We start from the raw sequence: 26,817 nt of genomic DNA, 5'->3' as shown, positions 1-26,817 counted from the left end.
GACCAGGGGTCAGGAACCTTTTTGGCTGAGAGAGCCATGAATGCCACATATTTTAAAATGTAATTCCTGAGAGCCATACAATAACCCGTGTATGTTACACATTATCCAATAAAAATTTGGTGTTGTCCTGGAGGACAGCTGTAATTGGCTCCAGCCACCCACAACCATGAACATGTGCGGTAGGAAATGAATGGATTGTAATACATGAGAATGTTTTATATTTTTTAACATTATTTTTATTAAAGATTTGTCTGCGAGCCAGATGCAGCCACCAAAAGAGCTACATCTGGCTCATGAGCCATAGATTCCTGACCCCTGTTATAGACAATTGATATTTGACAAAGGATGTAAGAGCATACAATGGAGTAAAGATGTTTCTTTAACAAATGGTGTTGGGAAAATGGGACAGGTACTTGCAAAAAAATGAAACTAGACCACCATTCACAAAAATAAATTCAAAATGGATACAAGACTTAAATGTAAGTCATAAAACCATAATCATTTTGGGAGAAATCATAGGCGGTAAGCTCTCTGACATCTCTCATAGCAATATATTTGCTAATTTATCTCCACGGAAAAGTGAAATAAAGGACAGGATGAAAAAATGGGACTATATCAAACTAAAATGCTTTTGCACAGCTGAAGACAATATGAACAGAATAAAAAGACAAACCACACAATGGGAGAGTATATTTGACAATACGTCTGATAAGAGGTTAATAATCAAAATTTATAAAGAACTTGTAAAACTCAATACCTGAAAGGTAAACAATCCAATCAAAAAATGGGCAAAAGAAATGAATAGACACTTCTCCAAAGAGGACATACAGATGGCCAATAGACAGATAAAAAAATGTTCAACATTACTAATCATTAGAGAAATGCAAATTAAAACCACAATGACATACAACCTCATACCTGTCAGAATTGTGCTCATTAACAGTACAACACACAATAAGTGCTGGCAAGGTGTGGAGAAAAGGGAACCCTCCTGCACTGCTGGTGGGAATGTAGACTGGTGCAGCCACTGTGGAAAACAGTATGGAGATTCCTCAAATAATTAAAAATAGAACTAGCTTTTGACCCAGCCATCCCACTTTTAGGAATATATCCTAAGAATACCAAATCACTGATCCAAAAGAATATATGCACTCCCATGTTTATTGCAGCGTTGTTCACAATAACCAAGATCTGGAAACAGCCCAAGTGTCTGTCAGTGGATGAGTGGATTAAAAAGCAGTGGTACATACACACAATGGAATACTACATGGCCATGAAAAAGAACTCTTACCTTTTTGCAACAACATTAATGGATCTAGAAACTATTATGCTAAGTGAAATAAGCCAGGCAGAGAAAGAAAAATATCATATGACCTCACTCATTTGAGAAATCCAATGAACAATGTGAACTGAGGAGCGGAATAGAGGCAGAGGTGGGATCAAAGGGACCAGAGGGAAAGCAGTCAGAGGGAAAGGGGATGAGAGGATGGGATCAGAGATGGGAAAGAGATTAGTGAAATTCTATATACATAACACAGCCTTATAGAGAGCAGGACAGCAAATCCTGTAGGCAAAGGGGGAAAGCATTGGGGGGAGGGGGTAATGGGGATATTGAGGGGAACCCAGGGGTGGGGGGAGATATATTCAATAGGACATTTGAATCTATGTAAACACAATAAATTAAAATCAATAATTTTTTTAAAATCATATTTTACAAACTTATTTGACCAACATTCCTTTAGCCATATCTTAATATTTAAATTTTTTATTTGTTTTTCTTTGTGATTTTGTATTATTAAAATTCTATTATGACTTATTGTCAGATAGTTAACTGAACCCAATTGCATTATATAGTAGTATATCCTGCAGTTGTATCAATAGCATCTTTATGAAAAGTTCTGGAGTTTCACTGACTAGACTATAGTCATTTTGTGAATGATTATTCCACCTACTCTGTAGTTGCCATACCTAAATTTATCTGTGAAAGTGATTTCATAGGATTTTAACCTCATCAAATGAAAAGTTAAATTTAACCCAGAATCAACCCTCTGGTCAATTTTTCATTTTGATCACTCTTTATAGTAAGAACCAAACTAGATTTGTTTTGTGAGCATAAGTAGTTCATGGTATTGTTGGCATACGATTAAATTGTTCCTTTGTGAAGATAGAAGACCGTTTCTGGAAATTATCACTCATATGCTAATTTAGGTCTAACTGGGGCTATTCAGTTGGTAATGTAGGTGGTAGACTAACCCAACAACTTGGCCAACTACGTCCAGCAGGCCATGGAAACTACTTTAAAAAACAGTGAGAAAAAAACACAGTGAAAAAACAGTTATATAGCCAATGTTTAGTTGTTTAATACAGACAATCCTTCTTAATTACACATCACAGGTTTGTGGTTGCATGTTCCACAGTGTCCTCCAAAGCTTGATTTCCTCCCTCCGTCAGCAGAATCCTATTCTCTGTGTTTGGTATCACTTTAACTATGAGACTTCATCAAGTTAAAATCAGTAACCCTAATTCTTTTAAAAATCCAAACTGACTTTTTTGGGAAAATAAGTTCCTGATATATCTGTTTCCTCTACTTTTTCATTCTTAGGTGCTTTAACCAGGAACTTTTATAGACTTTTACTGATCTAGGGCAGTCTAGCCCTTGTGACTAACACTGTCTTGTGGTTGGGTTTCTATACAGACCCTCTCTCTACCCCTCTGCTTTATCCAAACCCCCCAAAAATCTTTAGAAAAGAGTTAAAATTACATAATCTGAAGAAATTTGGCTCAGTTACTTTTTAGGATTATGTTGTTTTGAAGGGGTAGGTCACTCTTTTTCAAAAGGGAGAAAGATGAAAACAAAGATATTCTATTGCCCATAGACAATATGCAGTTTTCTGAAGCAGGAAAAGGAAGCAGTAGAGTCCTGATGATCTCAGGGATGATTATCAGGGATGATGATCAGGTCAAGTGTTAGTGCAATGCTCTTGCTTTTCATTCCTATGACTTTTGTTGCCAAGACTTGAGGATATTTTATTCCTTCTTTGAACTACCACCCAGTGATGTCCAGCAGAGAAAACTTAGTCTAGTTCAGTTTTTAATTTTTTTTTTCAGTTTTTAATTTTTTAATTTTTACTTATTGATGTATGTGTGTGTGTGTGTGTGAGAGAGAGAGAGAGAGAGAGAGAGAGAAAGAGAGAGAGAGAGAGATTGATCCACTTATTTATGCACTTCTCGGTTGTTTCTTGTATGTGTGCAAACTGGGAATTGAACCCGCAACCTTGGTATATCTGGATAACATTCTAACCAACTGAGCTTTCCAGCCAGGGCCAATCTAGTCTGCTTTTAAAACAGAAACAACTGTCCTGTTCTGACACGGGAGGATAAATAAGTTGAAACTGTTAGTGAATCCAAAGAGTTAACATCTGAAAGTGCCCAGTGCAGGGAGGATACAGAGTAGGAATTTAGTAAGTGGGATTTTATAATCCACTTAGCAATTTTCTACCACTTTTGATTAGTGATTCTCATCCAGAGGAGGTTTTTCCCCAACCCCCCAAGGGGTATTTGTCAACATCTGGAGACATTTCTTATTGTCATCATTTGGAAGTGATATTGGCTTCTAGTGTGCAGAGACCAGGGTTGCTGCTTAACAGTCTACAATTCATAGAGGAATCCCCTACAACAAAGAATTATCTGGGCCAAATTATCAAAAGTGCTGAGATTGGAACACCCTATTGTAGATGAGTGAGCATATACAATGTCTGCTTTTAGAATAATAAAAAGTAACTTAAGTAATATTATTGGTCCTTACTTAACTATATTGAAAAGTATTTGCAAATATATTTCTGTAGCTCTCCATTCATTGCCTGTTTGTTTCCAAAGTTAGTCTAGGTAAGATTTCTCAACACTGAATCTTCTCTATCAAACAAAAATGTTAAAGTGTCCCTCCTACCTAAATAATGAAACCTTTAGTACACTAAATCAAATTGATTTACACAAATCTAATTTGACCCTTTTAAGAGATTTGCATAAAATCAGCAACATCTGTCTACGGGATATCATTTTCCTTTGTCTCTCTTCTCTCTCAAGTAGATATTAATATACACTCAAGTTGCCTAGGATTTTTTCTCCAGTCTTTAGACATATCCCACTTGCTTTCAAATACTGCCTAAAAAAATATCTATAAATAAACAAGAAGTTAATTCCTTAAGAATTTAGACTATGGCCAATTCCATTCTTGTCACATTCTTAACTGGACCCAGGGACAGAGTTCTTAAGAACAGACCAAGATGTTTGGCTTTCCCTTTGTCTTGCGTCAAAAAGGCCCCATCATCAGCTTTGCTATGTCACGAACTACCCTAAAAAAACCTCTCCACCTCAAGTGGCCCTCACCGTGTAAGATGGTAGCACAAGAATAGGAACTGACATTATCAGCAATATTAATAGCAGGGTGGAAAATCCAATGTGTTAAAACAAACAAGCTGATCTTGTCGTGTTTCTTTTGCATGTTGGAATGCTGATAGACAGCTGCCAGACAGATTTGAGGTTGGAGGTCATAGTTTGAATCTAGTCCATAGCTGACTGACTATGGATCTTTTGTCAGACAGAACAGCATGTGGTATGGCTAGTAATCTATGTGTGGAAAGAGTTCTAAGATAAGAACAACCTTCTGGCCTATAATTTTACAGAACATTTTTAGCATTTCACTTAACTCACTGGGACAGGTCAGGTCACAGCTTGTTTGGAATATCCAAAAGGAGCTGGGAGGTTCTATCCAATGGAACTTTCTGCAGTGAGGAAATGTTTTGTATCTGCTGTGTCCAATTCAGTTGGCCACTAGCACTATGTGGCTACTGAGCACTTGACATGTGACTAGTGCGACTGAAGAAATCCACTTTTAATTTGACTTAATTGTAAGTTAAATAGACATATGTCCTAGTGACTGTCTTTATAAACAATGCCAATCTAGGAAACACGAATTTATTATTCCACAACTCAATTGTAGCTATACTGATTCTTTTTTCTTTCTTAAAAAATTATAACAATAACAAAATTGTAGAATGCTTAGAAAATAAGGGGAAATTCTGTTTACTACCCCTAATTTCATTAGCCTAACATAATTATTATGAATTAGGTCAGTTTTCATGGTTTCTTTCTATGTATTTTTTTTTTCATTTTTCTGAAGCTGGAAACAGGGAGAGACAGACAGACTCCCACATGCGCCCGACCGGGATCCACCCGGCATGCTCTGCCCACCAGGGGGCGATGCTCTGCCCATCCTGGGCGTCGCCATGTTGCGACCAGAGCCACTCTAGCGCCTGAGGCAGAGGCCACAGAGCCATCCCCAGTGCCCGGGCCATCTTTGCTCCAATGGAGCCTTGGCTGCGGGAAGGGAAGAGAGAGACAGAGAGGAAAGCGCGGCAGAGGGGTGGAGAAGCAAATGGGTGCTTCTCCTGTGTGCCCTGGCCGGGAATCGAACCCGGGTCCTCCACACGCTAGGCTGACGCTCTTTCTATGTATTTTTAGATGAGTTAGATATTTTATCTTATTTTATTTATTATAACCAGCTTTTTCTACGTAATGCTATGTGAAGAATATATTTCTGTATTACTAAATTATATTTACAAGCTATCAGAGCTAATGATTGCCTATTTCTTAGACTGTGGAAGTACAGTTTATTTCCTCTATTTTTGAAATTTTGGCATTGTTTTATTTGTTTGGTTCTATGGCCATTTTAGAATAAAGCCATAGTAAATATTTATATATGAAAGCGTGTTAATTTTTCTTCTCATTAATACATTTGCACACCAAATGTTTGACTCTTATTCAGGTAAAGATGAATCATTTCACTACCACAGATTCATTTTGAAAAACTTTCTGTCATTGTTCTTGTGAAAAATAGACTTTAACGCCTCTAAAAGGATAGGAAGCCAAGACTGTTCTCTCTGCAGCTTAATTGAATAAATTTTGAAACAAATTTCTATTCCTTCCTATATAACAATAAAAACTCCTAATAAAATATAACTGCATTCAATGTTAATGACATAAACTTTTGCTTTGAAAATAAGTTCCCAGGCATAAATCCTGAAAGTAAAATATTTCACATGTTCAGATAATTTGCAGAGTCTATAGAATCTCTAAAGATGAGAAAATAACAGGGTTAAAATTTTATTTTATTTTATTTTATTTTTTTCTTGTAAATTTCTATGCTTATATATTGTCACATCTCCAAACTATCCTTTTTATGCCTTAAAGCAATATACAGTCCAAATAAGCTTTCACACATCTTACAATTAGTAATTATGCTAAAGATCTTGGCTTAAGACATTTTATATTTTTGCATACTGGTTAACTGTTATCTGACTTTTCTAAATAAATTCTATAGTTTGATGTTTCTTATCATTAAAAAACAAATGAATCCTACTGATAACACAGATGAATTTAAGACATAATACACTGAACATTAGAACCTAAAAAATCAAAAGTTCTCATTATTTGTAATTTTGGTTTCAGCTTCGGTTCTATCTCTGCCTTTGTTTGAGTTAAGATCTGTATTTGAGTGATTATGTATCAAATGACTTTGCTCTAATTACTCATTAGGTTGTACCTGCAAAGCAGCTTTGTAAACCGCACAGTACAGTGGAAATCTGAATGGTTTGAAAAGTGCTCTTTGCTCATCCTATATATATGAAAAGTAGACTTTAAAATTGGCCTAATGAGAACAAATCCAAGATTTTTTTCTCTCTTACAGAATGAATTTAATAATTTATGGAATAGATTTGTTTTTCTGTAATATACAAAAGCAAAAAATATTTGGTCTAATAAAACAACTGTGTTAAGTAAGGGCCTTTATTAGCGATACTTTCCCAGGGACAAAGGTTTTTTTGTTGTTATTTTTGTAATGGAACATAAGTCTCCAGATGGCAAATCACTGGGACTTTGTTCACAATATGAATGAAGCACAGTGCCAGAAAGTCATTTCCAAAAAATCAATAGTGTTTGTACTGGAATTGTTTTTTAAAATGCTTGGAATACCGTCAACTCTGTATGCACTTGGTGGATTATCTGGGGGAAATATTTAAAACTTGATTGATCTCCTTTGCCACCCAGTTAAGCTCTTGCTTTCCCCTCTCAATTCTTTAAAGAACACCAACTAATTTCAGCATTGGAATACACAATATATAATTATGAGCTTCACTCTACTTTGAAAACTAATATAGAGTAATTCCAAGGTCATATATAAATGGTTCCCCATTACTCATGCCACTGTGATCTGTTGTTTACCTGGACAAAGAGGTGTCTGTCTTTTGTTTATGCACACCTCTTATGCTAAGTAAATCCCAGATTGCAAGAGTTTCCCATTTTCAGTGAACAGAATTCATAGTTTTAGTTTTCTGAATTACAGGTGGTTTTCATGAGCCTATGCAAAAGTTTTTGGGACTGTGGACTTGTTGCCCTGGATGACATTACAATGGAATTGGGAAACTGCTGGTCTCCAGGTAAGACAGCCATCATTTCAGCTCTCTTTGCCTCCCTGGCCTATATATGACATTTCTTGTTTCTCTAAGAACTTATGACATGAATTTAATCTGTACTAGTCTATTCTTTGCTTTTCTCTGTGCCTTTCTACAGAGCTATGTATCTTGTACTTGATCCCTGTATCCTCGTCTGTAACAGAGGTAGTAATACCTACCTACATATTGGGGATAAAACATAGAAATTCTCTAACATAGAATCTGGCACAAAACAGTGCTTTAAAAACAAATTCCTCATGCCTTCCCTGTGGCAACACTGTGGATAAAGTGTCGACCTGAAATGCTAAGGTCGCCAGTTTGGAACCCTGGGCTTGCCTGGTCAAGGCACATATGAAAGTTGATGCTTCCTGCTTTCCCCCTCTTCTCTCTCTCTCTTCTCTAAAAGGAATAAAGTCTTAAAAAAATTCTTAAAAAAAAATAAAAACAAATTCCTCCTATTAATATTACTATTGATATTTTTATTGTCATTCTCTTATACAAATACAGATTTTCAAGCAATATTAATGAAAATTGTTATGACACAAGTAATATACTAAGTATATGTAATTTTTAAATGATGATAAAATAAATACTTCTAGTAAATTAAATGATAGTAAAACAATGGACCAAGCATTGATGATAGTGCAAACTATAGGTGGTGACTATGTTTTGAACATTTTATGTAACAAGAAAAAGGATGGATACCTCAACCCAGATCATTGGTCTATATCTACTAATTACCACGGCATGCTGATTGGGTATCCATTTCTTTAACAAACAAGCAAATTGTGGTATTCATCTGGCACTGGAGAATAATCTCCATGTTTATTTAATTACATGACAATTTGTTTTTAGTCCCTTGACTTGCAAGGCACTGCAAGGACAAGACAAAAAAAGAAAAAGATAAAAATCTGTAAACTCATGGCATAGAAAAGAGAATGAGGCTTCATTAGCTTGTAGTGTATGTAAAATAAAATGAAGTAAAATAATTATCATGCAATAGATATGAAATATATATTTATTAAAGAAACCAGCTAGAATCTGAATGTAAAAGATGCATCCAGGTTCAGCCAAAGAAGCCTCCAGTAAGTGGGGAGGCAGCACCATTCTAATAATAATAATCATTAATGTTATTGAAGGTAGCAATTTGTTTTTAGAAATGGAAAATAAGGCTTCAAGTAGTAAAACACCAAATTTTAGTATTAATCTAGAACCTCATGTCCTAAAAAACTTAATATAGGCCCTGGCTGGTTGGCTCAGCGGTAGAGCGACGGCCTGGCGTGCAGGAGACCCGGGTTCGATTCCTGGCCAGGGCACATAGGAGAAGCGCTGGGGATGGCTCCTTGGCCTCTGCCCCAGGCACTAGAGTGGCTCTGGTCGCGGCAGAGCGCCGCCCCGGAGGGGCAGAGCATCGCCCCCTGGTGGGCAGAGCCTCGCTCCTGGTGGGCGTGCCGGGTGGATCCCGGTCGGGCGCATGCGGGAGTCTGTCTGTCTCTCCCCGTTTCCAGCTTCAGAAAAGTATAAATAAATAAATAAATAAATAAATAAATAAATAAATAACAAAAAAAACCTTAACATACATTATCACATTTAATCCTCACAACCGCGTGAGGTAGATAATTAATATCCCCACATTACAGATAAGAATGCTGGTGCACAGAAAAATCAAGTAATCTGTCTACACAAATTAAGCTGTGGCTTCAGAAGCAACATTTAGTTCTCTCACATTCTTCTTCTCCTCCAAAGCAACTGTAGAGTTCTTCTGAGGACTCCCTTCACTTGTCCTGGATTTCTGAAGATAGCTCCTACACTATGCATTGTATTATTTCCTCTATTTCCATAAAGGCACTATACCTCCAGTTTTCAGAGCTTTGTAAACTTAGACACACGAATAAATTCAAACCATAGAAAGTTTCTTTTTCAAAGTAGCCCAATCCTTTTGGATCTAGATTTCTGCTTGTTCTCTGCCTCTAATGGCAGGCCGCATGGTGTAGTCCAGGCTCTAACTGGAGGCAGGAGTTAGTGGGCCGTCAGTGTGGTGGACTCTCTTAATCTGCATGGCATATGGCTAGACAACACCCAGACATGCACAGGGGGCTATCAGAGAGCCATGGAAGCCCTGGCTCAGCGGTAGAGCATTGGCCTGGTGTGTGGAAGTCCCGGGTTCAATTCCCGGTCAGGGCACAAAGAAGAAGCAACCATCTACTCCATCTGCTCCTTCTACCTCTGCACACCCCCCTTCTCCTCCCCTCTTCTTTTCCCCTCCCACAGCCATGGCTCCCAGACACTGAGGATGGCTCCATGGCCTTGCCTCAGGCACTAAAATAGCTTGGTTGCTGAGCAATGGTGCAGTGTCCCCAAATAAGCAGAGCAACCCCTGATAGGGGGCTTGCCAGTAAATCCTGGTCAAAGTACATGCAGTAGTCTGTCTCTCTACCTTCCCGCCTCTACTTAATAAAAAGAGAGAGAGAGAGAGAGAGAGAGAGAACCATGGAATACATATTCATTGAAAGTGCCTCAGTAATTGCAACACCTGCTATTTCCTTGCAGAGAAGCTTCTATCTCCACCTGGAGAATGTACTTTCGAACAAGATGAATGTGCATTTACTCAGGAGAGAAGAAACCGGAGCAGCTGGCATAGGAGGAGAGGAGAAACTCCCACCTCCTACACAGGACCAAAGGGAGATCACACTACTGGGGTAGGTGAGTTATGCTGCATTGTGCCGTTTCCTAAGAACACCTAAAATAGCACTTTAGGGGTAGTTACTGCATTTTGAAATGTGCACATTTCTGTCTTGTGTCTAGAATGTGCTACAAATGTGATTCTACATACATGGGAGAGATAATTCAGTATGTGCATTTAAAGCTGTTCTTTCCACTTATTATGTATCTTGTAGCAAATAGAAATTAAATGGGCTTATAAAAATATACACATAAAGATAAGTTAATTAGAAGTAGGTTAAAAAAAGAAAGAAGGACAGTGACAAAAGTGGGGGGAGGGGATGGTGATCTAACCTGGAGCCAGGACTGACGCCCAGTATAGACAATGGACTGGCAGACAGGCCCCACCCTTTCTAACAGCTGAAACAAGATAGAAAGCTCATCTGTTCCTGCCCTTAAGGATTTCAATCCTTTGCAATTTTTTACTTTTTAATTGAAAGAGAAAGTCTTAGAAAATCACAGAGGTAGAAGTGAGTGATAGAAGAAATGGGCTCAGGAAACAAATTGCAGCAAAAGAAGTCCCTTGGCTCTTAGGGAAGGGGGAGAGAGTGAGAGACGGAGAGCGCCTTTGTAATTTCTTGAGATGCTTATTAACTAACATATAGTTGATTTAGGCAAATGTTTTATGTATATTAGAAAATAATTTTGTTGTTGTGTGTAGTGATCTATATACATGTTGATTTAGTATGCTCATAATCATGTTTATATTTTCTATATTTTCACTGATTTTTAAAATCTGTTCAGTTGAGAGATATATTAGTGTCCCATTATTAGTGTGAATTCATTTGTTTCTCCTTGTAGTTCCATCAATTCTTGTTTGTGTATACTATTTTTTTTTTTAGGGAGGTGACTTTTTTTTTTTTTTTGTATTTTTCTGAAGTTGGAAACAGGAAGGCAGTCAGACAGACTCCCACATGCGCCCAACTGGGATCCACCCGGCACGCCCACCAGGGGGCGATGCTCTGCCCCTCTGGGGCATTGCTCTGTTGCAACCTGAGCCATTCTAGCCCCTGAGGCAGAGGCCATGGAACCATCCTCAGCGCCCGGGCAAACCTTGCTCCAATGGAACCTTGGCTGTGGGAGGGGAAGAGAGAGACAGAGAGGAAGGAGAGGGGGAAGGGTGAAGAAGTAGATGGGCGCTTCTCCTGTGTGCCCTGGCCGGGAATCGAACCCGGGACTCCTACTCGTCAGGCCGACGCTCTACAACTGACCCAACCGGCCAGGGCCTGTGTATACTACAATATTTTAGACCTATGTTAATCGGTCTAAATTTATAATCATTATACCTTCCTGGTGAATAAGCCATTTTATTATTATGAAATGTCCCCTTATCTCTAGTAATGCTTTTTATTTTAAAATCTACATTGCCTGATACTAGCATTGCTTCCCCAGCTCTGTGTTATTAGTGTTTGTTTCTTTCTTCATCCTTTAACTGTCAAACTTTTTGTATGCTATTTTTAGGATGGCTCTTGCATGTGGCAACAATTGAGTTTTATATTTTATTCAGTCCCACAATATTGTCTTTTAATTAAGGTATTTGTATCATTAATATTTAATGTAATTACTGATACTGACTTATATTTACTTTCTTATTATTCTAATTTCTCCTCTACTAGCCTTTTTTTTTCTTTTTTTTTTTTTTTTTTTTTTTTTTGTATTTTTCTGAAGCCAGAAACGGGGAGAAACAGTCAGACAGACTCCCGCATGCGCCTGACCGGGATCCACCCAGCACGCCCACCAGGGAGCAACGCTCTGCCCCTCTGGGGCGTCGCTCTGCCAGGACCAGAGCCACTCTAGCGCGGGAGGGGAAGAGAGAGACAGAGAGGAAGGAGAGGGGGAGGGGAGGAGAAGCAGATGGGCGCTTCTTCTGTGTGCCCTGGCCAGGAATCGAACCCGGGACTTCTGCACGCCAGGCTGACGCTCTACCACTGAGCCAACCGGCCAGGGCCTCTACTAGCCTATTTTTATAGTATTTACTGGTCTTATTCTTTTAAAGGTTACTATTATATATTATTTGTCTTTCATTTTGTTTTGACATTTTTTAAACTCCAGAAAATATTACTGGGTTGGTGTTTTTTTATATTTATTCACATATTTCCCCCATTTATTTCTTTCTGCATTTCCATGTTAAATGTTTTTCTTCTGCCAGAAGTATAAATATTTTCTTCTGCATCTAGTTTTTGTTTTATTGTTGGTTTGGGGTTGATTTGCAGGTTTTGTGGGGGGGTTTTGGTGCAAATCTGCTAATGATGAATTCTGTTCATTTTTGTTTGGGAATGTATTTTTTTTCTGCATTTGAAGGGTATTATTGCTGAGAATAGAATTCTAATTCATCATCAGTTTTTTTAATAAGACATTTTAAAGTATCATTCAGTTGTCTTCTGGCTTCCATCATTTCTATTGATTCAGTTGTCTCAGTGTCTTTTTGAAAAGTGTACTTACATTCACTGGATGTTTTTCATATTTTTTCTTTATGTTTGTTTGGTCCTTAGCATTTTAGAATGATATAAATATGTGTAGTTTTCTTTATACTTATTCTGTTTGGGGTTCATTAAATATCCTTAATTTTTAGGTTGAGGTCTTTCATCAGTTTTCAAAAGTCTTTGACCTTTATCTTATCAAATATTGCTTCTGCCTTATTCTATCTACTCTCTTCCATTGATTTCAATTATACACACATTAGAAGGTTTCATTTTGTATTATATATTCTTTATGCTCTGTTATAAATATTTTATTTCTCTTTACTCTCTATTCTTCATCTTGGATATTTTCTAATAACCTACTTTTTTAGTTTGAAAATCTTTTTTTTTTTCTTACAGAGACAGAGAGTCAGAGAGAGGGATAGACAGGGACAGACAGACAGGAACAAGAGATGAGAAGCATCAATCATTAGTTTTTCGTTGCGCATTGTGACACCTTAGTTGTTCATTGGTTGCTTTCTCATATGTGCCCTGACCATGGGGCTACAGCAGACTGAGTAACCCCTTGCTCGAGCCAGTAATCTTGGGTCCAAGCTGGTGAGCTTTGCTCAAACCAGATGCGCCCGCACTCAAGCTGGTGACCTCAGGGTCTTGAACCTGGGTCCTCCACATCCCAGTCCGACGTTATATCCACTGCACCGCCACCTGGTCAGGCCCTCTCTCTTCTTTTATTGATGTGTTTGGTTAAAAAATTGTCAAACTTGTTTATCTTTTCAAAGAACCAGCTCTTGGTTTTATTGATCTTTTGCATTGTTCTTTTATTTTGTATTGTATTTCTACTGATTTTATTATTTTCTTCCTTCTACTCACTTTGGGTTTTGTTTTTTATTCTATTTCAAGTACCTTTAAGTGTAAAGTTAGATTGTTTAGTAGAGATTTTTCTTGCTTCTTGAGATAGACCTGTAATGCTATGAATTTCCTTCTTAGAACAGTTTTTGCTGTGCCTCATAGATTATGGGTTGTTATGTTCTCATTTTCATTTGTTTCAAGGTATCTTTTGATTTCTTCCTTGATATTATTGTTAACCTATTTAGTTATTGTTTAGTAACATGTTATTTATCCATCATGTCTTTGTGTGTTTTACAGGGTTTTTTTCTTGTGGTTGATTTTTATTTTTATACCATTAAGGTGATAGAAGATGCTTGATATGATTTCAGTCTTCTTAAATTTATTGACTCTTGTTTTATATACTAACATGTGGTCCATCCTAGAAAATGATCCATGTACACTTGAAAAGAATGTATGTTCTTATACTTTGGGATAAAATGCTCTGAACATATCAATTAAATCTACCTGATCTAGTGTGTCATATAAGGCCACCATTTCCTTTTTCTGTCTGGAAGATCCATCCATGTATGTCAATGGGGTGTTCAAATCCCCTACTATGTCTGTATTTCTGTCAATCTTTCCCTGTATGTCTATCAAGTTTGGCTTTTCATGTTTAGGTGTTCCTGTGTTGCGTGCATAAATGTTTACAGGGGTTATATCCTCTTTTTGGATTGCTCCCTTTATCATATGTAGTATCCTTTTTTGTCTTTTATTATAGCCTTTGTTTTAAAGTCTATTTTGTCAGATATAAGTATTGCTGTTCCAGCTTTTTCCCCATTTTATTTACATGAAATAACATTTTCCATCTCTTTTAATCTGTGGGTATCTTTTTTTCTGAGGTAGGTCTCTTATAGACAGCATATATATGGGTCATGTTTGGTTTTTTATTCATTCAGTTACCCTATGTCTTTTGATTGGAACATTTAAACCATTTACATGAATTATTGATAGATATTATTGATAGATATGTATTTACTGCCATTTTATTCTTTTAGCTATGTTCCTCTGTTGTGTTTCTTCTTCTTCTTCTTCTTCTTCTTCTTCTTCTTCTTCTTCTTCTTCTTCTTCTCCTTCCTTCTTGTTCTTGTTCTTCTTCCTTCTTCTTGTTCTTCTTCTTTCTTCTTCATTTTTCTTCTCTCTTCTTTCTTCCAGTCCCTTTGACATTTCTTGTAATAGTGGTTTAATGGTAACAAACTCCTTTAGCTTTTTCTTGTCTGGAAAGTTTTTTATTTCTCTTTCAACTTAAAAGGGAAAAAATAAGTAATAGCCTTGCTGGGTAAAGTAGTCTTGATTGTAGGTCCTTGTTTTTCATCACTTTAAATATTTCATGCCAGTCCCTTCTGGACTGAAATGTTCCTGTTGCAAAATCAGCTGACAGTCTGATGAAAGTTCCCTTATAGGTAACTGTATTTCTCTTGTTGTTTTTAAGATTATTTCTTTGTCTTTAACATTTGCCATTTTAATTATGATGTATCTTGGTGTGTGCCTTTTTCAGTCCATCTTACTCTGCCTCTCTGTGGGATAACACGGGCGCCCACTCCTGGGGCTTTCGAAGGAATCTCTCGCCCACTATTTGCGCACGCCAACCAGGAGATCGGGGGGAAATGGCTGCCCCACTTGTCTTTCTTTGTCTGGGTTTGGTGCAAGTGTTAGCTTGTATTGACTGGGTTGCCACAGGCACAGTTTTTCCTCGGCTTGGATCTCCGTGCCACAGCCTGGTTTAGCCGTTTGTGCCGTGGCCTGGATCTATTCACCCCCTTTGCCCGCCTTAGTTTCTATATTCTCAGTTCCCAGTGAAAGCAGCCCTATTTAGGTTAGTGAGGAAGGCAGAGCATTTCTTACTCCCTATTTCCTTCAGGGTTTGATTATATATTTAGCCAATTTTTCGCTCGACCATACCTTCGGGTGTACTGTGAAACATCTGGAGGCTCCAAGGATAGGTTTTTCTGTTTCTGGTTGAAGATCTTGTTGAGTTTTGGGGGAGATTTATCGGTATCACTTCCTACCATGCCGTTACTCTCTCAGTCCATCTTGTTTGAGACTTTCTACATTTTCTAAGACTCGAGTATCTTTTTTCTTCACCATGTTAGGGAAGTTTTGTCACTTTCCTTTTATTTCTTTCTTTTTTTTTTAAGTGAGAGTAGGGGAGATACAGAGACAGACTCCCACATGTGCCCCAACTGGGATTACCCAGCAACCCCCATCTGGGGCCGATGCTCTGCCCATGTGGGGCCACTCGCAACTGAGCTATTTTTAGCATCTGAGGTGGAGGCTTCACGAAACCATGCACAGTACCCAGGGTTGACATGCTTAAATCAATCAAGCCGTGGCTACAGATGAGGAAGAGAGAGAGAGAGAAAGAGAAGAGGGATGGGGGGGGGGAAGAAGATGGGTACCTCTCTTGTGTGTCCTGACCAGGAATCAAACCCAGGAGTTCCACACCCTCTACAACAGAGCCAACCAGCCAGGGCCTTGGAAGTTTTCAATCATCATTTCTTCAAATAGTTTCTCTATCCCTTGCTCACCTTCTTCTCCTGATGCAGACAACTTCATGTTGTCCCTAATGTCCCTTAAACTATCCTCATTCTTTCTAATTCTTTTTTCTTTTTGCTGATCTGATTGGGTTTTTTATTTTTTTACTTTGTTTTTCAAATCACATATTCGATCCTCTGCTTCATCCAATGTACTGTTTATTCTTTGCAGTTTATTCTTTATGTCATATACTGTATTCTTCATTTCTGACTAGTCCTTTTTTATGGTTCTTATGTCCTTTTTCATGCTGTTATAGTTCTCACTATGTTCCTTGAGCATCTTTATAACCATTACTTTGAACTCTATATCTGATAAATTGCTTCCATTTCATCTAGATCTTTTTCTGGATATTTTCCAGTTTTTTTTATTTGAGGCATGTTTCTCTGTCTCCCTATTTTTGCCACCTCTTTGTGTTTGTTTCTACATATTTGACAGATCTCTGTGACTCCCAATCTTTCTGGGGTGGCCTTATATATTTGGTGCCCTGGGGGTTCAGAGGTACAATCTCCTTGATCACCTGTGCAGGGTGCTCTAGGAATGTCTCTTGTGTAGACTATATGGGCCTTCTTGTTATAATTGAGGCTTGATTACTAATAGTCCATTCATGCATGGGATTGACCCCATACTGGCTAACTGTGAGGCTCAACCCCAACCACACATGCAAGCTGCTATGTGGGTGTTGAACCCATGAAGAAGAATTTGCCTCAGCCTGCCAAGATCTCCCTTTGGATATGCTGCTTGTGAAGTTCACTGGATCCTGCTCAGATGTTGTCTGAAGCTGGCCACTGGGTGTGTTAGTTCTGGGCCCCGTGGGAGGAACTCTGATACAGGCCAATATAAGGTGCTGCCAGTGACTGGCCCTCAGCAACCTATTTGGAACTTGGGAACAGTTTGTTGCTACCTGTGCTGGGCCTGCCTAGGTGCAAGAAGGACCAAGCTGCACACCAAGGCTGGCTTTTACCAGCACTGAGGTCAGGAGCAAGTCAGCAAAAGTCCCAAAGCACCCTGAGATCCACTAGCACAGATACTGAAAGAGCCTCTGGCTATACTCTATAGCAGGGGTTGGGAACCTATGGCTCATGAGCCAGATGTGGCTCTTTTGATGGCTGCATCTGGCTCACAGACAAATCTTTAATAAAAAAAATAATGTTAAAAATATAAAACATAGGCTCTGGCCGGTTGGCTCAATGGTAGAGCGTCGGCCTGGCGTGCGGAAGTCCCGGGTTCGATTCCCGGCCAGGGCACACAGGAGAAGCGCCCATCTGCTTCTCCACCCCTCCTTCACTCTGTCTCTCTCTTCCCCTCCCACAGCCAAGGCTCCATTGGAGCAAAAGATGGCCCGGACGCTGGGGATGGCTCCTTGGCCTCTGCCCCAGGTGCTAGAGTGGCTCTGGTCGTGACAGAGCAATGCCCCGGATGGGCAGAGCATCGCCCCCTGGTGGGCGTACTGAGTGGATCCCAGTCGGGCGCATGCGGGAGTCTGTCTGACTGCCTCCCCATTTACAGCTTCAGAAAAATACAAATATATATAAAACATTCTCATGTATTATAATCCATTCATTTCCTACCGCTCATGTTCATGGTTGTGGGTGGCTGGAGCCAATCACAGCTGTCCTCCAGGACAACACCAAATTTTTATTGGATAATGCGTAACATACAGGGGTCGTTGTGAGGTCAGGAAGTAAACTTCCCTTCTTTTAATCAAGTAGTCAGCTAATTGCAGAAACCCTTTTGATGAAGAAGATGGCTAAAAGAAAAATAGATGAAGAGTATCATACTTTTTAGCAGAAATGGACAGAGAAATTTGCCTTTGTGGAGAGAGCAGGTTCTGCAGTGTGTCTAATATGCAATGATAAAATTGCATCAATGAAATGGTCAAATGTAAAGCGGCACTTTGACACATGCCATACTACATTTGCATCAAAATATCCAGCAGGGGACAGCAGGAAGAAAGCATGTTAAGAATTACTGTGCAGAGTGCAGGCTAGTCAGCAGCAACTCCACGTTTGGACCCAACAAGGTGACTGGAATTCGGCTAGCTTTGCTGGTGCTTTAGCATTTGTGAGAAATGGAAAGCCATTCACAGATGGGGAGTATGCCAAAACATTCATGCTTGATGTTGCCAATGAACTTTTTGACGACTTTTCGGATAAAGACAAGATAATCAAATGAATAAAAGACATGCCTCTGTTGGCAAGAACTACTCAAGATCGTACCATCATGATGGCAAATCAAATTGAGGCAACTCAAGTGAAGGACATAAATGCAGCACCATTCTTTTCTCTCACTTTGGATGAGTCAACAGACGTAAGCCATTTATCCCAGTTCAGCGTGATTGCAAGGTATGCTGTCAGTGACATACTATGTGAGGAAAGTCTTGCTGTTTTGCTTATGAAAGAGACAACAATAGGGGAGGATTTATTCAAGTCTTTCACTGAGTTCACTAAAGAAAAAAATCTATCTACCAATGGGTAAACTTATTTCGGTGTGTACTGATGGTGCTCTGTGCATGATGGGGAAAAACAGAGGATTCGAAGTGCTTCTTCATGAACATGAAAAGAGACCTATCCTAAGTTTTCACTGCATCCTACATCAGGAGGCGCTTTGTGCTCAGATGTGTGGTGAGCAGCTTGGTGAGGTGATGTCCCTGGTCATTCGGGTGGTCAACTTTAGTGTTGCCCAAGCTGTAAATGATCACCAGTTTAAAACACTGCTGGATGAGATTGGGAATAATTATCTTGGTCTGCTTCTGCCCAGCAGTGTGCGTTGGTTGTCAAGAGGGAAGGTGCTCAGCCGTTTCGCAGCTTGTCTGAGCAAAATTCGAACTTTTCTTGAAATGAAAACATCAAACATCCTGAGTTAGCTAACACTGAGTGGCTCCTGAAGTTCTACTATCTCGTGGACATGACTGAACATCTGAACCAGCTCAATGTGAAAATGCAACTTGTTGGAAATACAGTCTTATCCCTTCAACAAGCAGTGTTTGCATTTGAAAACAAGCTGGAACTCTTCATCGTGGACATTGAAACAGGTCGTTTACTACACTTTGAAAAACTGGGAGAGTTTAAAGATGCAGGCACAGCAAGTGACCCTGCTCAACATCCTGATCTCCAGCAGCTAGCGGGCATCACATCTAATCTCCTGCAGTCATTCAAAGCATGCTTTGGAGAATTTTGTGAGTGCACTGGTCTTTTTAAGTTCATCACCCATCCACATGAGTGTGCAGTGGACAGCGCTGACCTGAGTTACATCCCCGGTGTCCTCGTCAGAGATTTTGAGCTACAAGCTACTGACCTGAAGGCCTCAGACATGTGAGTGAATAAGTTCAAGTCACTGAATGAAGATTTGGAAAGACTTGCACGATAGCAAGCAGAGTTGGTGAGCAAACACAAGTGGAGAGAAATGAAAATATTCAACCCACAGACCAGTTTATTGTCAAAACTTGGAATGCACTTCCCGTTACATACCACACACTGCAGCATGTGAGTATTGCTGTACTGACAATGTTTGGCTCTAAGTATACATATGAGCAGTCTTTCTCACATCTAAAGAATGTTAAGATCAACCTACGATCACGTTTAACAGATGTAAGTCTCAACGCCTGCATAAAGCTTAACCTCACCACATATCAACCAGACTACAAAGCCATAAGCAAAACCATGCAGCACCAGAAGTCACATTAATGGTAAGAAGTACTTTATTCATCATTGGTTAGCAACAGCATAACAACATTATTATAAAGTATTCAGAGACTTATTGTTCTTTAAAAGTGTTGGTCTTACATAAAATGCACACATTTACTTGTATTTAGTCTTAAACATATTGTATGGCTCTCACGGAATTACATTTTAAAATATGTAGCGTTCATGGCTGTCTCAGCCAAAAAGGTTTCCAAACCCTGCTCTACAGGGTATGATAAAAGGGAGGCCACAGGGTGGGGCTATTGCTTTCCCAGGCTGATGTCCCAGGGAAGGCAGTGCTCCCCCCAAGAAAGATGATGTCTGTGGTATGAAAAAAAAATGACTCAGCACAGGGATCCTGGCAGCTGTTCCTTCAGCTATGTCCCCAGTGCCACAAAACAGAAACTCTCCTCACACAACTCTAATCTGCTCCACCCTCCCTCTGCCAAAGGCCAGGGTGAGTGGCAGCAAACAAGATTTTGCATGATGTCTACATCTCTGGTGACTCTCTTCTCTCCTTAGTGGAGAAAACCCACTGCTTTTCACAGCCAGATGTTATGCGGGTGCCTCTTTCCAGCTCTGGTGCTCTGGGCTTGAGAGTTTGGCATGGAATTAAGACCCCATTTTCCTCAGGGGAACCTTCGCAGCTGAAATATCCCTCCAGAACCTCAGCTGCCACCTGTGGAAATAGACCCAACCCTTTTCACTAGAGATGAAGGAGGCAGTCACATTTTTGAAATCTGAAATCTATTCAACTGAAACCCTTCCTATTGCTGATGTTAATTTTCACAGCTCATGTTAAAGTAAAAACAACCTTTTCTTATTAGGAGACAGGCATAAATCTGTAAAAATAACTTTAACAAAGGCTATAATTTAATTGGAAAAAAAAAGTCTCCATGTAGCTTCTTCTGTAAATCCTTGGTTATAAGACTTCTCTTCAGCTACTCGTCAGTTGGTTATTTAGGAAAATTGTTCTATAATTTATTTGTAATTTCAGTTTTGTCCTGGGAGGAGCTAAGTGTAGCTCCCACCTACTCCACTGCCATCTTGGATCTCCCTTCAATCTTTCAATAACTTACCACACTTGTTTCTGATATTGTCAGATCCTACTTACACAGCGAAGGCTTTTATGACAAGCTTTTTAAAACATTGTGGTAAAATATGCGTAATATACAAGTTACCATTGTAATCATTTTTAAGTGTATAATAGTTCAGTGGCATTAAATTCATTCTCATGGTTGTGCAAGGATCATCGATTTACTACACCTGCACAACTTTTTCATTTTCGCAAAGTGAAACTTTCTATCTACCCTTTAAACAACAACTTCTCATTTAGGACAAGCTTTATAAGTCATTTAAATGTATGACCAAAAAAAAACAATTTGAGCAACACATTTAGCTGTTGTAATTCCCAAAGATGTCTCTTTTCCCTAGTTGTTTAGAATCCTCTTCCAGCTTAATGAGTACAGCTAGCTGTTTATTCCTCAGGGCCTCGCACAGGCCATCAAAGCTCCTTCCCAGCCCTGGAGAAAGAGGGCTGTAAGACTGGAGAAACAGCTGCTTCACTGTTCCAAATTATGAATATGTTGTGTGTCTCAACACATCACAGTTGCTGCGCAAAGAACAGATGGAACCCTGATGGGTTCCCAGTAGACCCATTGGAACCCCCGTCTTGAATGGTAAACAATGACCTACAGAGAGAAAGCGATTTGTTTTCTCCAGTTAATCCCTTCCACAGACTGGAATCCTTCATGCACAGGAACATGTGAGTTGGTCTGAAGTTTCAGCATTGGGGCTCTTTGGCTTCCATTCTGAGCTTTTGCTTGCTGAGACAGACAGCATTTAGAGTAGCAATGTGGCAAAGCTTTTCAACACATAGGGTTTTTCACTGCTTTCTTAAAACATGTGAGGCAGACTGGCTCTCCATGAAGCTCTGATCTTTTCTGGGGAAAGGAAATGTCACATGCAAGCCAAAAAGAAAAACATATTTGGAATCAAGAGAAATAATTGGTTTATGTATCAGAGGGTCAAACTCTGATCAGCTGAGAAATGTAACAGTTATTTGTAGGTATAGACCAAGGGTCCCCAAACTTTTTACACAGGGGGCCAGTTCACTGTCCCTCAGACCATTGGAGGGCCGGACTATAAAAAAAACTATGAACAAATCCCTATGCACACTGCACATATCTTATTTTAAAGTAAAAAAACAAAACGGGAACAAATATAACATTTAAAATAAAGAACAAGTAAATTTAAATCAACAAACTGACCAGTATTTCAATGGGAACTATGCTCCTCTCACCGACCACCAATGAAAGAGGTGCCCCTTCCGGAAGTGCAGTGGGGGCCGGATAAATGGCCTCAGGGGGCCGCATGCGGGCCGTGGGCCGTAGTTTGGGGACCCCTGGTATAGACGTTGGTCTAGACTGGTATAAATTGGTATTGCCTTATGGAATATACATATGTGCTTCAAGAAGAATCTAGATCCCCAAAGGATTTTTGGAAAGGCCAACATTGCTCAAGAAAAGCAGGCTGGTGTCAGTGTCCCAGAAAGGGAGGTGTACTTACATTCCCCTGTACATCACCGCTCTCCCTAAAGCAACACCATTACATGGATCAATCAGCATAGGAAATGCCTTTCATATTTTATGGTACTTGTTAGTCAAATAAGTTTGTAAATATGATATATATGTTTGCTCGCTTATAGTTTGCATTGGATGTGGGGGACAGGCTATAAGCAGGCAGGGTCATTATAGCCTAAGGCTTAGTTTTAAGACTAAGCTTTTCCCTACACCCTTGACTATTGCATGATGTGGGGTGGTGCACTCTCATGAGAAATCTCATTATGCCTCAGATAAGTGACTTTGTATCAGAGACTTCCTTGTTTGTATATTGGATTAAAGGTTTTGATTTCTACACTATAAAATGGGGCAGAGGAGCCCATGCTTGGAGGCGAGCAGAGAAAGGCCACGTGGAGGAGAGGAGAAGCAGTCAAGATGGTGGAGTGCTGAAGGAGAAGCCAGTTTGTGCAGTTTGTGCAGAGAAGGAAATGGGGAACAGAGGTGAATAAGGCTGGTGAGGTACAAACCTTTGATTCTAGGAAACTTGGATAAGTCAGTGGCTTTGGGAGCCCTGAATGGAAAGGGAAGATTTTTCCCACTGTGTGTATTTCTTGCCCACTGGGTGCAAGCTAGGATTAAAGCTAATGGCCCACCAGTTCTTGGCTCCATTGTTTCATTACCATTGTCCAAATCAAACCTGAACCTGTGTGGGCCAGGCGGCTGTGATGGTGGCTGTGGCTACTTGCTTTATAGTACTAAACACAAAGATCTCTGGAACTGGAAACATTTGGTTATGGCATCAGCCAGACACCTGACCCAAAGGTGCATGAGGTGAAAGCATTACCAGGGTAGTGCTTCATGCATTTGGAGGTAAGTGGTCACTGCATTGTACTCACGAAAGAAAGAATTTAATTGGCTAATCCTACAGGTGATTAGAATTTTTCCTCTCTTTCAGGACCTCAGGCCAGTTCTGGCTGGGATTCATGTTGTTATTATAGATGAGAGTCACTTCTTGGGCCATCTTTCACTCACGGTGGATCCATTGCTTTTTCATTGTGAAAAGGCTATGTTTCAAGCCCAATAGCCTCCACTTTCCACTTTCCCAGTGACAGCATCTTTCAAAGGAAGCTTCTTCTCCCTCCCCCAGTTGACTGTTTCATCTTTAGCCAAGGTCCTTTACTTAGGACTCCCAAAGTCAGGCACAAAGGTTATTTTTCTTTGTCTTCTTATTTCCTTAAGAATTATTTTTGGCCCTGGCTGGTTGGCTCAGCGGTAGAGCCTCGGCCTGGCGTGCGGGGGACACGGGTTCGATTCCCGGCCAGGGCACATAGGAGAAGCGCCCATTTGCTTCTCCACCCCCACCCCCTCCTTCCTCTCTCTCTCTTCCCCTCCCGCAGCCAAGGCTCCATTGGAGCAAGGATGGCCCGGGCGCTGGGGATGGCTCCTTGGCCTCTGCCCCAGGCGCTAGAGTGGCTCTGGTCGCAGCAGAGCGACGCCCCGGAGGGGCAGAGCATCGCCCCCTGGTGGGCAGAGCGTCGCCCCTGGTGGGCATGCCGGGTGGATCCCGGTCGGGCACATGCGGGAGTCTGTCTGACTATCTTTCCCCGTTTTCAGCTTCAGAAAAATACAAAAAAAAGAATTATTTTTGGAGAAAATGTTTTTTAGGAGAAAATAAACTTGTATTTAGAGAAGGTTTCAATCCACTGTTCCACTAACTTATGTATGGAATAGAATGGGATATCTCTGTATATAGTTAAGTGATAAACATGATCATTTCATGCTTTGACCTTATTTTCCATGGAATTAAATTAAACATAGCATATGCTTCTATTAGGATTATGTATATCTGTATTTGTTCATAGCTAGTCTAGCTTAAGTTAGAAAATCTTAAAGAAAATAACAATAAAAGTTTCTTGCATTGCTGAAAGTGCAAAAACCCCAGCGCATCTCATATAGCAATTTTCTTGCCAGTGAAAGAATGAAAGTAATAGAATTAAAGGACTATCTTATGTGTGTTTAGTTAAAAAGATAAAAATCAAATGGTATGAACTAGTTTGAGAATATTTGCTTTGATATGATTTCAATTTTATTAAAACTTAGATTTTTATTAGTTTTGCCTTGGAGTGTCCTGGTCAAGTGTTATGTCTCATTGCCAAGTTTCTCACACAACTTGAGTGACCTTGGTAAAGCTGTGTGCTTTGCAGATGATCAAAGGTGGTTTGTGGCTTAGAGCTGTGTAAGAAAATGTATTAATTTGTTCCTGCAACTATTTTTTGAGTATCTGCTATGTTCCCAGCACTGTTCTAGGACCTGGGAACATAGCAGTGAAGTAAACCAGGAAATATCTCTGTCTTTGTGTTCTAGAGGAAGGAGACAGACAAACATAAAAAATCAGAAAAATTATATAGTATGTCAAGAGGCAATGCAGTGCTATGGAAAACAATAAATTGGGTGTAGAGAATGAGGAGTGCCAGAGGAGGGGATTGCAATATGAAATAGTGCAGTCAACGTAGGCCTAATAGAAAAGGTAATAGCAGAGCAAAAGCTGAGATATGAGAGAATAACACATGAGATTATAAGGGAAAAGCCATTCCAGGCAGAGGGATTAGCACATGCAAGGGCCCTGAGGTGGTAGTATACCTACCATATTTCCAACCAATGTAGCCATGCAACACAGAGTAAGGAGAAAGATAGTAGGAGGGGAAGGCAGTAGGCAGCAGAGAGGTAAGAGAATGGGCAGGAGATTATTGTGTAAATCCCTAAAGGTAACTGTCAGGCCTTCAGTTTTTAGTCTGAGTGAAATGCTGAGTCAATGAAAGGTTTGAAACAGAGGCGTGGTAAGATTTAGCTTTTGTTTTTAGAAGGTTCATCATGAATGCTATATTAAGGTTAGGTTGTAGAGAACAAAGGTAAGAACAGGCAGACTTAGTTGGGAAGTACTGCATTCATCCAAGTGAGAAATGACAGTAGCTCAAGCCAGGAGGTAGCACTAGAAGTGGGGAGAAGGAAAATGACTGGATTCTAGGCATATTTTGAAGGTAGAGTCATCAGGAATTCTGACAGCCTGGATGTGGAGAGTGAAAGGAGGCAAGGAGTGGTGCATGACTACCAGATTTGAGCCTGGCCAACTAGAAAGGGTGGAGTAAGTTTTAAGGCAGGGGTCCCCAAACTACGGCCGCGGGCCACATGCGGCCCCCTAAGGCCATTTATTTATCTGGCCCCCGCCGCACTCTGGAAGGGGCACCTCTTTCATTGGTGGTCAGTGAGAGGAGCATAGTTCCCATTGAAATACTGGTCAGTTTGTTGATTTAAATTTACTTGTTTGTTATTTTAAATATTGTATTTCTTCCTGTTTTGTTTTTTTACTTTAAAATAAGATATGTGCAGTGTGCATAGGGATTTGTTCATAGTTTTTTTTATAGTCCGGCCCTCCAACGGTCTGAGGGACGGTGAACTGGCCCCCTGTGTAAAAAGTTTGGGGACCCCTGTTTTAAGGTAAAGCTATGAGGAGTTTAGTTTTGAACATTTTCAGTTTGAGATGTCTATTTAACAGTAAGTGAAGATGTCCAGTAGGTAGTTTAAATAAATAAGTCTGGATTTCAACAAAGAAGTTGGAAATTTAAATTTAAAAAATGACTACAGGCCCTGGCTGGTTGACTCAGTGGTAGAGCATCAGCCTGGCATGCAGGAGTCCCGGGTTCGATTCCCAGCCAGGGCACACAGGAGAAGTGCCCATTTGCTTCTCCACCCCTCCCCCTCTCCTTCCTCTCTGTCTCTCTCTTCTCCTCCTGCAGCCAAGGCTCCATTGGAGCAAGGTTAGCCCGGGCGCTGGGGATGGCTCCATGGCCTCTGCCTCAGGCGCTAGAATGGCTCTGGTTGCAACAGAGCAACACCCCAGATGGGCAGAGCATCATCCCCTGGTGGGCATGCTGGGTGGATCCCAGTTTGGGCGCATGCGGGAGTCTGTCTGACTGTTTCTCCGTTTCCAACTTCAGAAAAATACAAAAAAAAAGACTACATATGTAGCCTTTAAAGCCATGAAACAAGATGAGATCAAAGGAGTGAGAATACAAAAGTTCAAAAGCTGGGCCTTGGAGCATCCCCAGGTCCATAGGTCAGTGAAGAAAAGTTAACTAGCAAAGGAGTGACCAGTGAAATGGGAAAAAAATGAGCAGAGTACAATGTCCTGCAAGCCAAGATAAGAAAGTACTTCTAGGAGACAGAAGTAATCTACTATGCCCAGTGTTACTGATGACTCAAGAATTGCAGACTGAAAATTGACCATTGGTTTTTGTCATGAGAATGTGATTGGTGAGCACTCCACAAACATAGACAGTATTTTTCCTAATACTTTAAAGCGGATCATGAGGATGACTGGTTGCAATAAAGGCCATATTTCAGGTCTCTGATGGTTCAGTTTTGCAAGTGATAACTTTATTGGGGGAGGGTGTTGCACAGTACACACAATTGTATAAGACCAAATTGGGCAGGACTGTGTCTCCAACCT

The 26,817-nt window shown here is 40.1% G+C and overlaps 1 protein-coding gene across 1 annotated transcript in view; it reads left to right on the top strand.

The window, feature by feature from the left end:
• MAMDC2 (MAM domain containing 2) overlaps positions 1–26,817 on the top strand; it is a 193,678-nt gene that overhangs the window by 155,705 nt on the left and 11,156 nt on the right. The window contains exons 10-11 of the mRNA XM_066257113.1: positions 7,400–7,493; positions 10,059–10,211. Of these exons, the coding sequence (XP_066113210.1) occupies positions 7,400–7,493; positions 10,059–10,211 (247 nt within the window). The remainder of the gene's footprint in view (positions 1–7,399; positions 7,494–10,058; positions 10,212–26,817) is intronic.

This window comes from Saccopteryx bilineata, chromosome 2, assembly GCF_036850765.1.
Source record: "Saccopteryx bilineata isolate mSacBil1 chromosome 2, mSacBil1_pri_phased_curated, whole genome shotgun sequence".
In the NCBI taxonomy this organism is placed as follows: domain Eukaryota; kingdom Metazoa; phylum Chordata; class Mammalia; order Chiroptera; family Emballonuridae; genus Saccopteryx; species Saccopteryx bilineata.
This window is presented reverse-complemented; position numbering and strand designations above follow the sequence as displayed.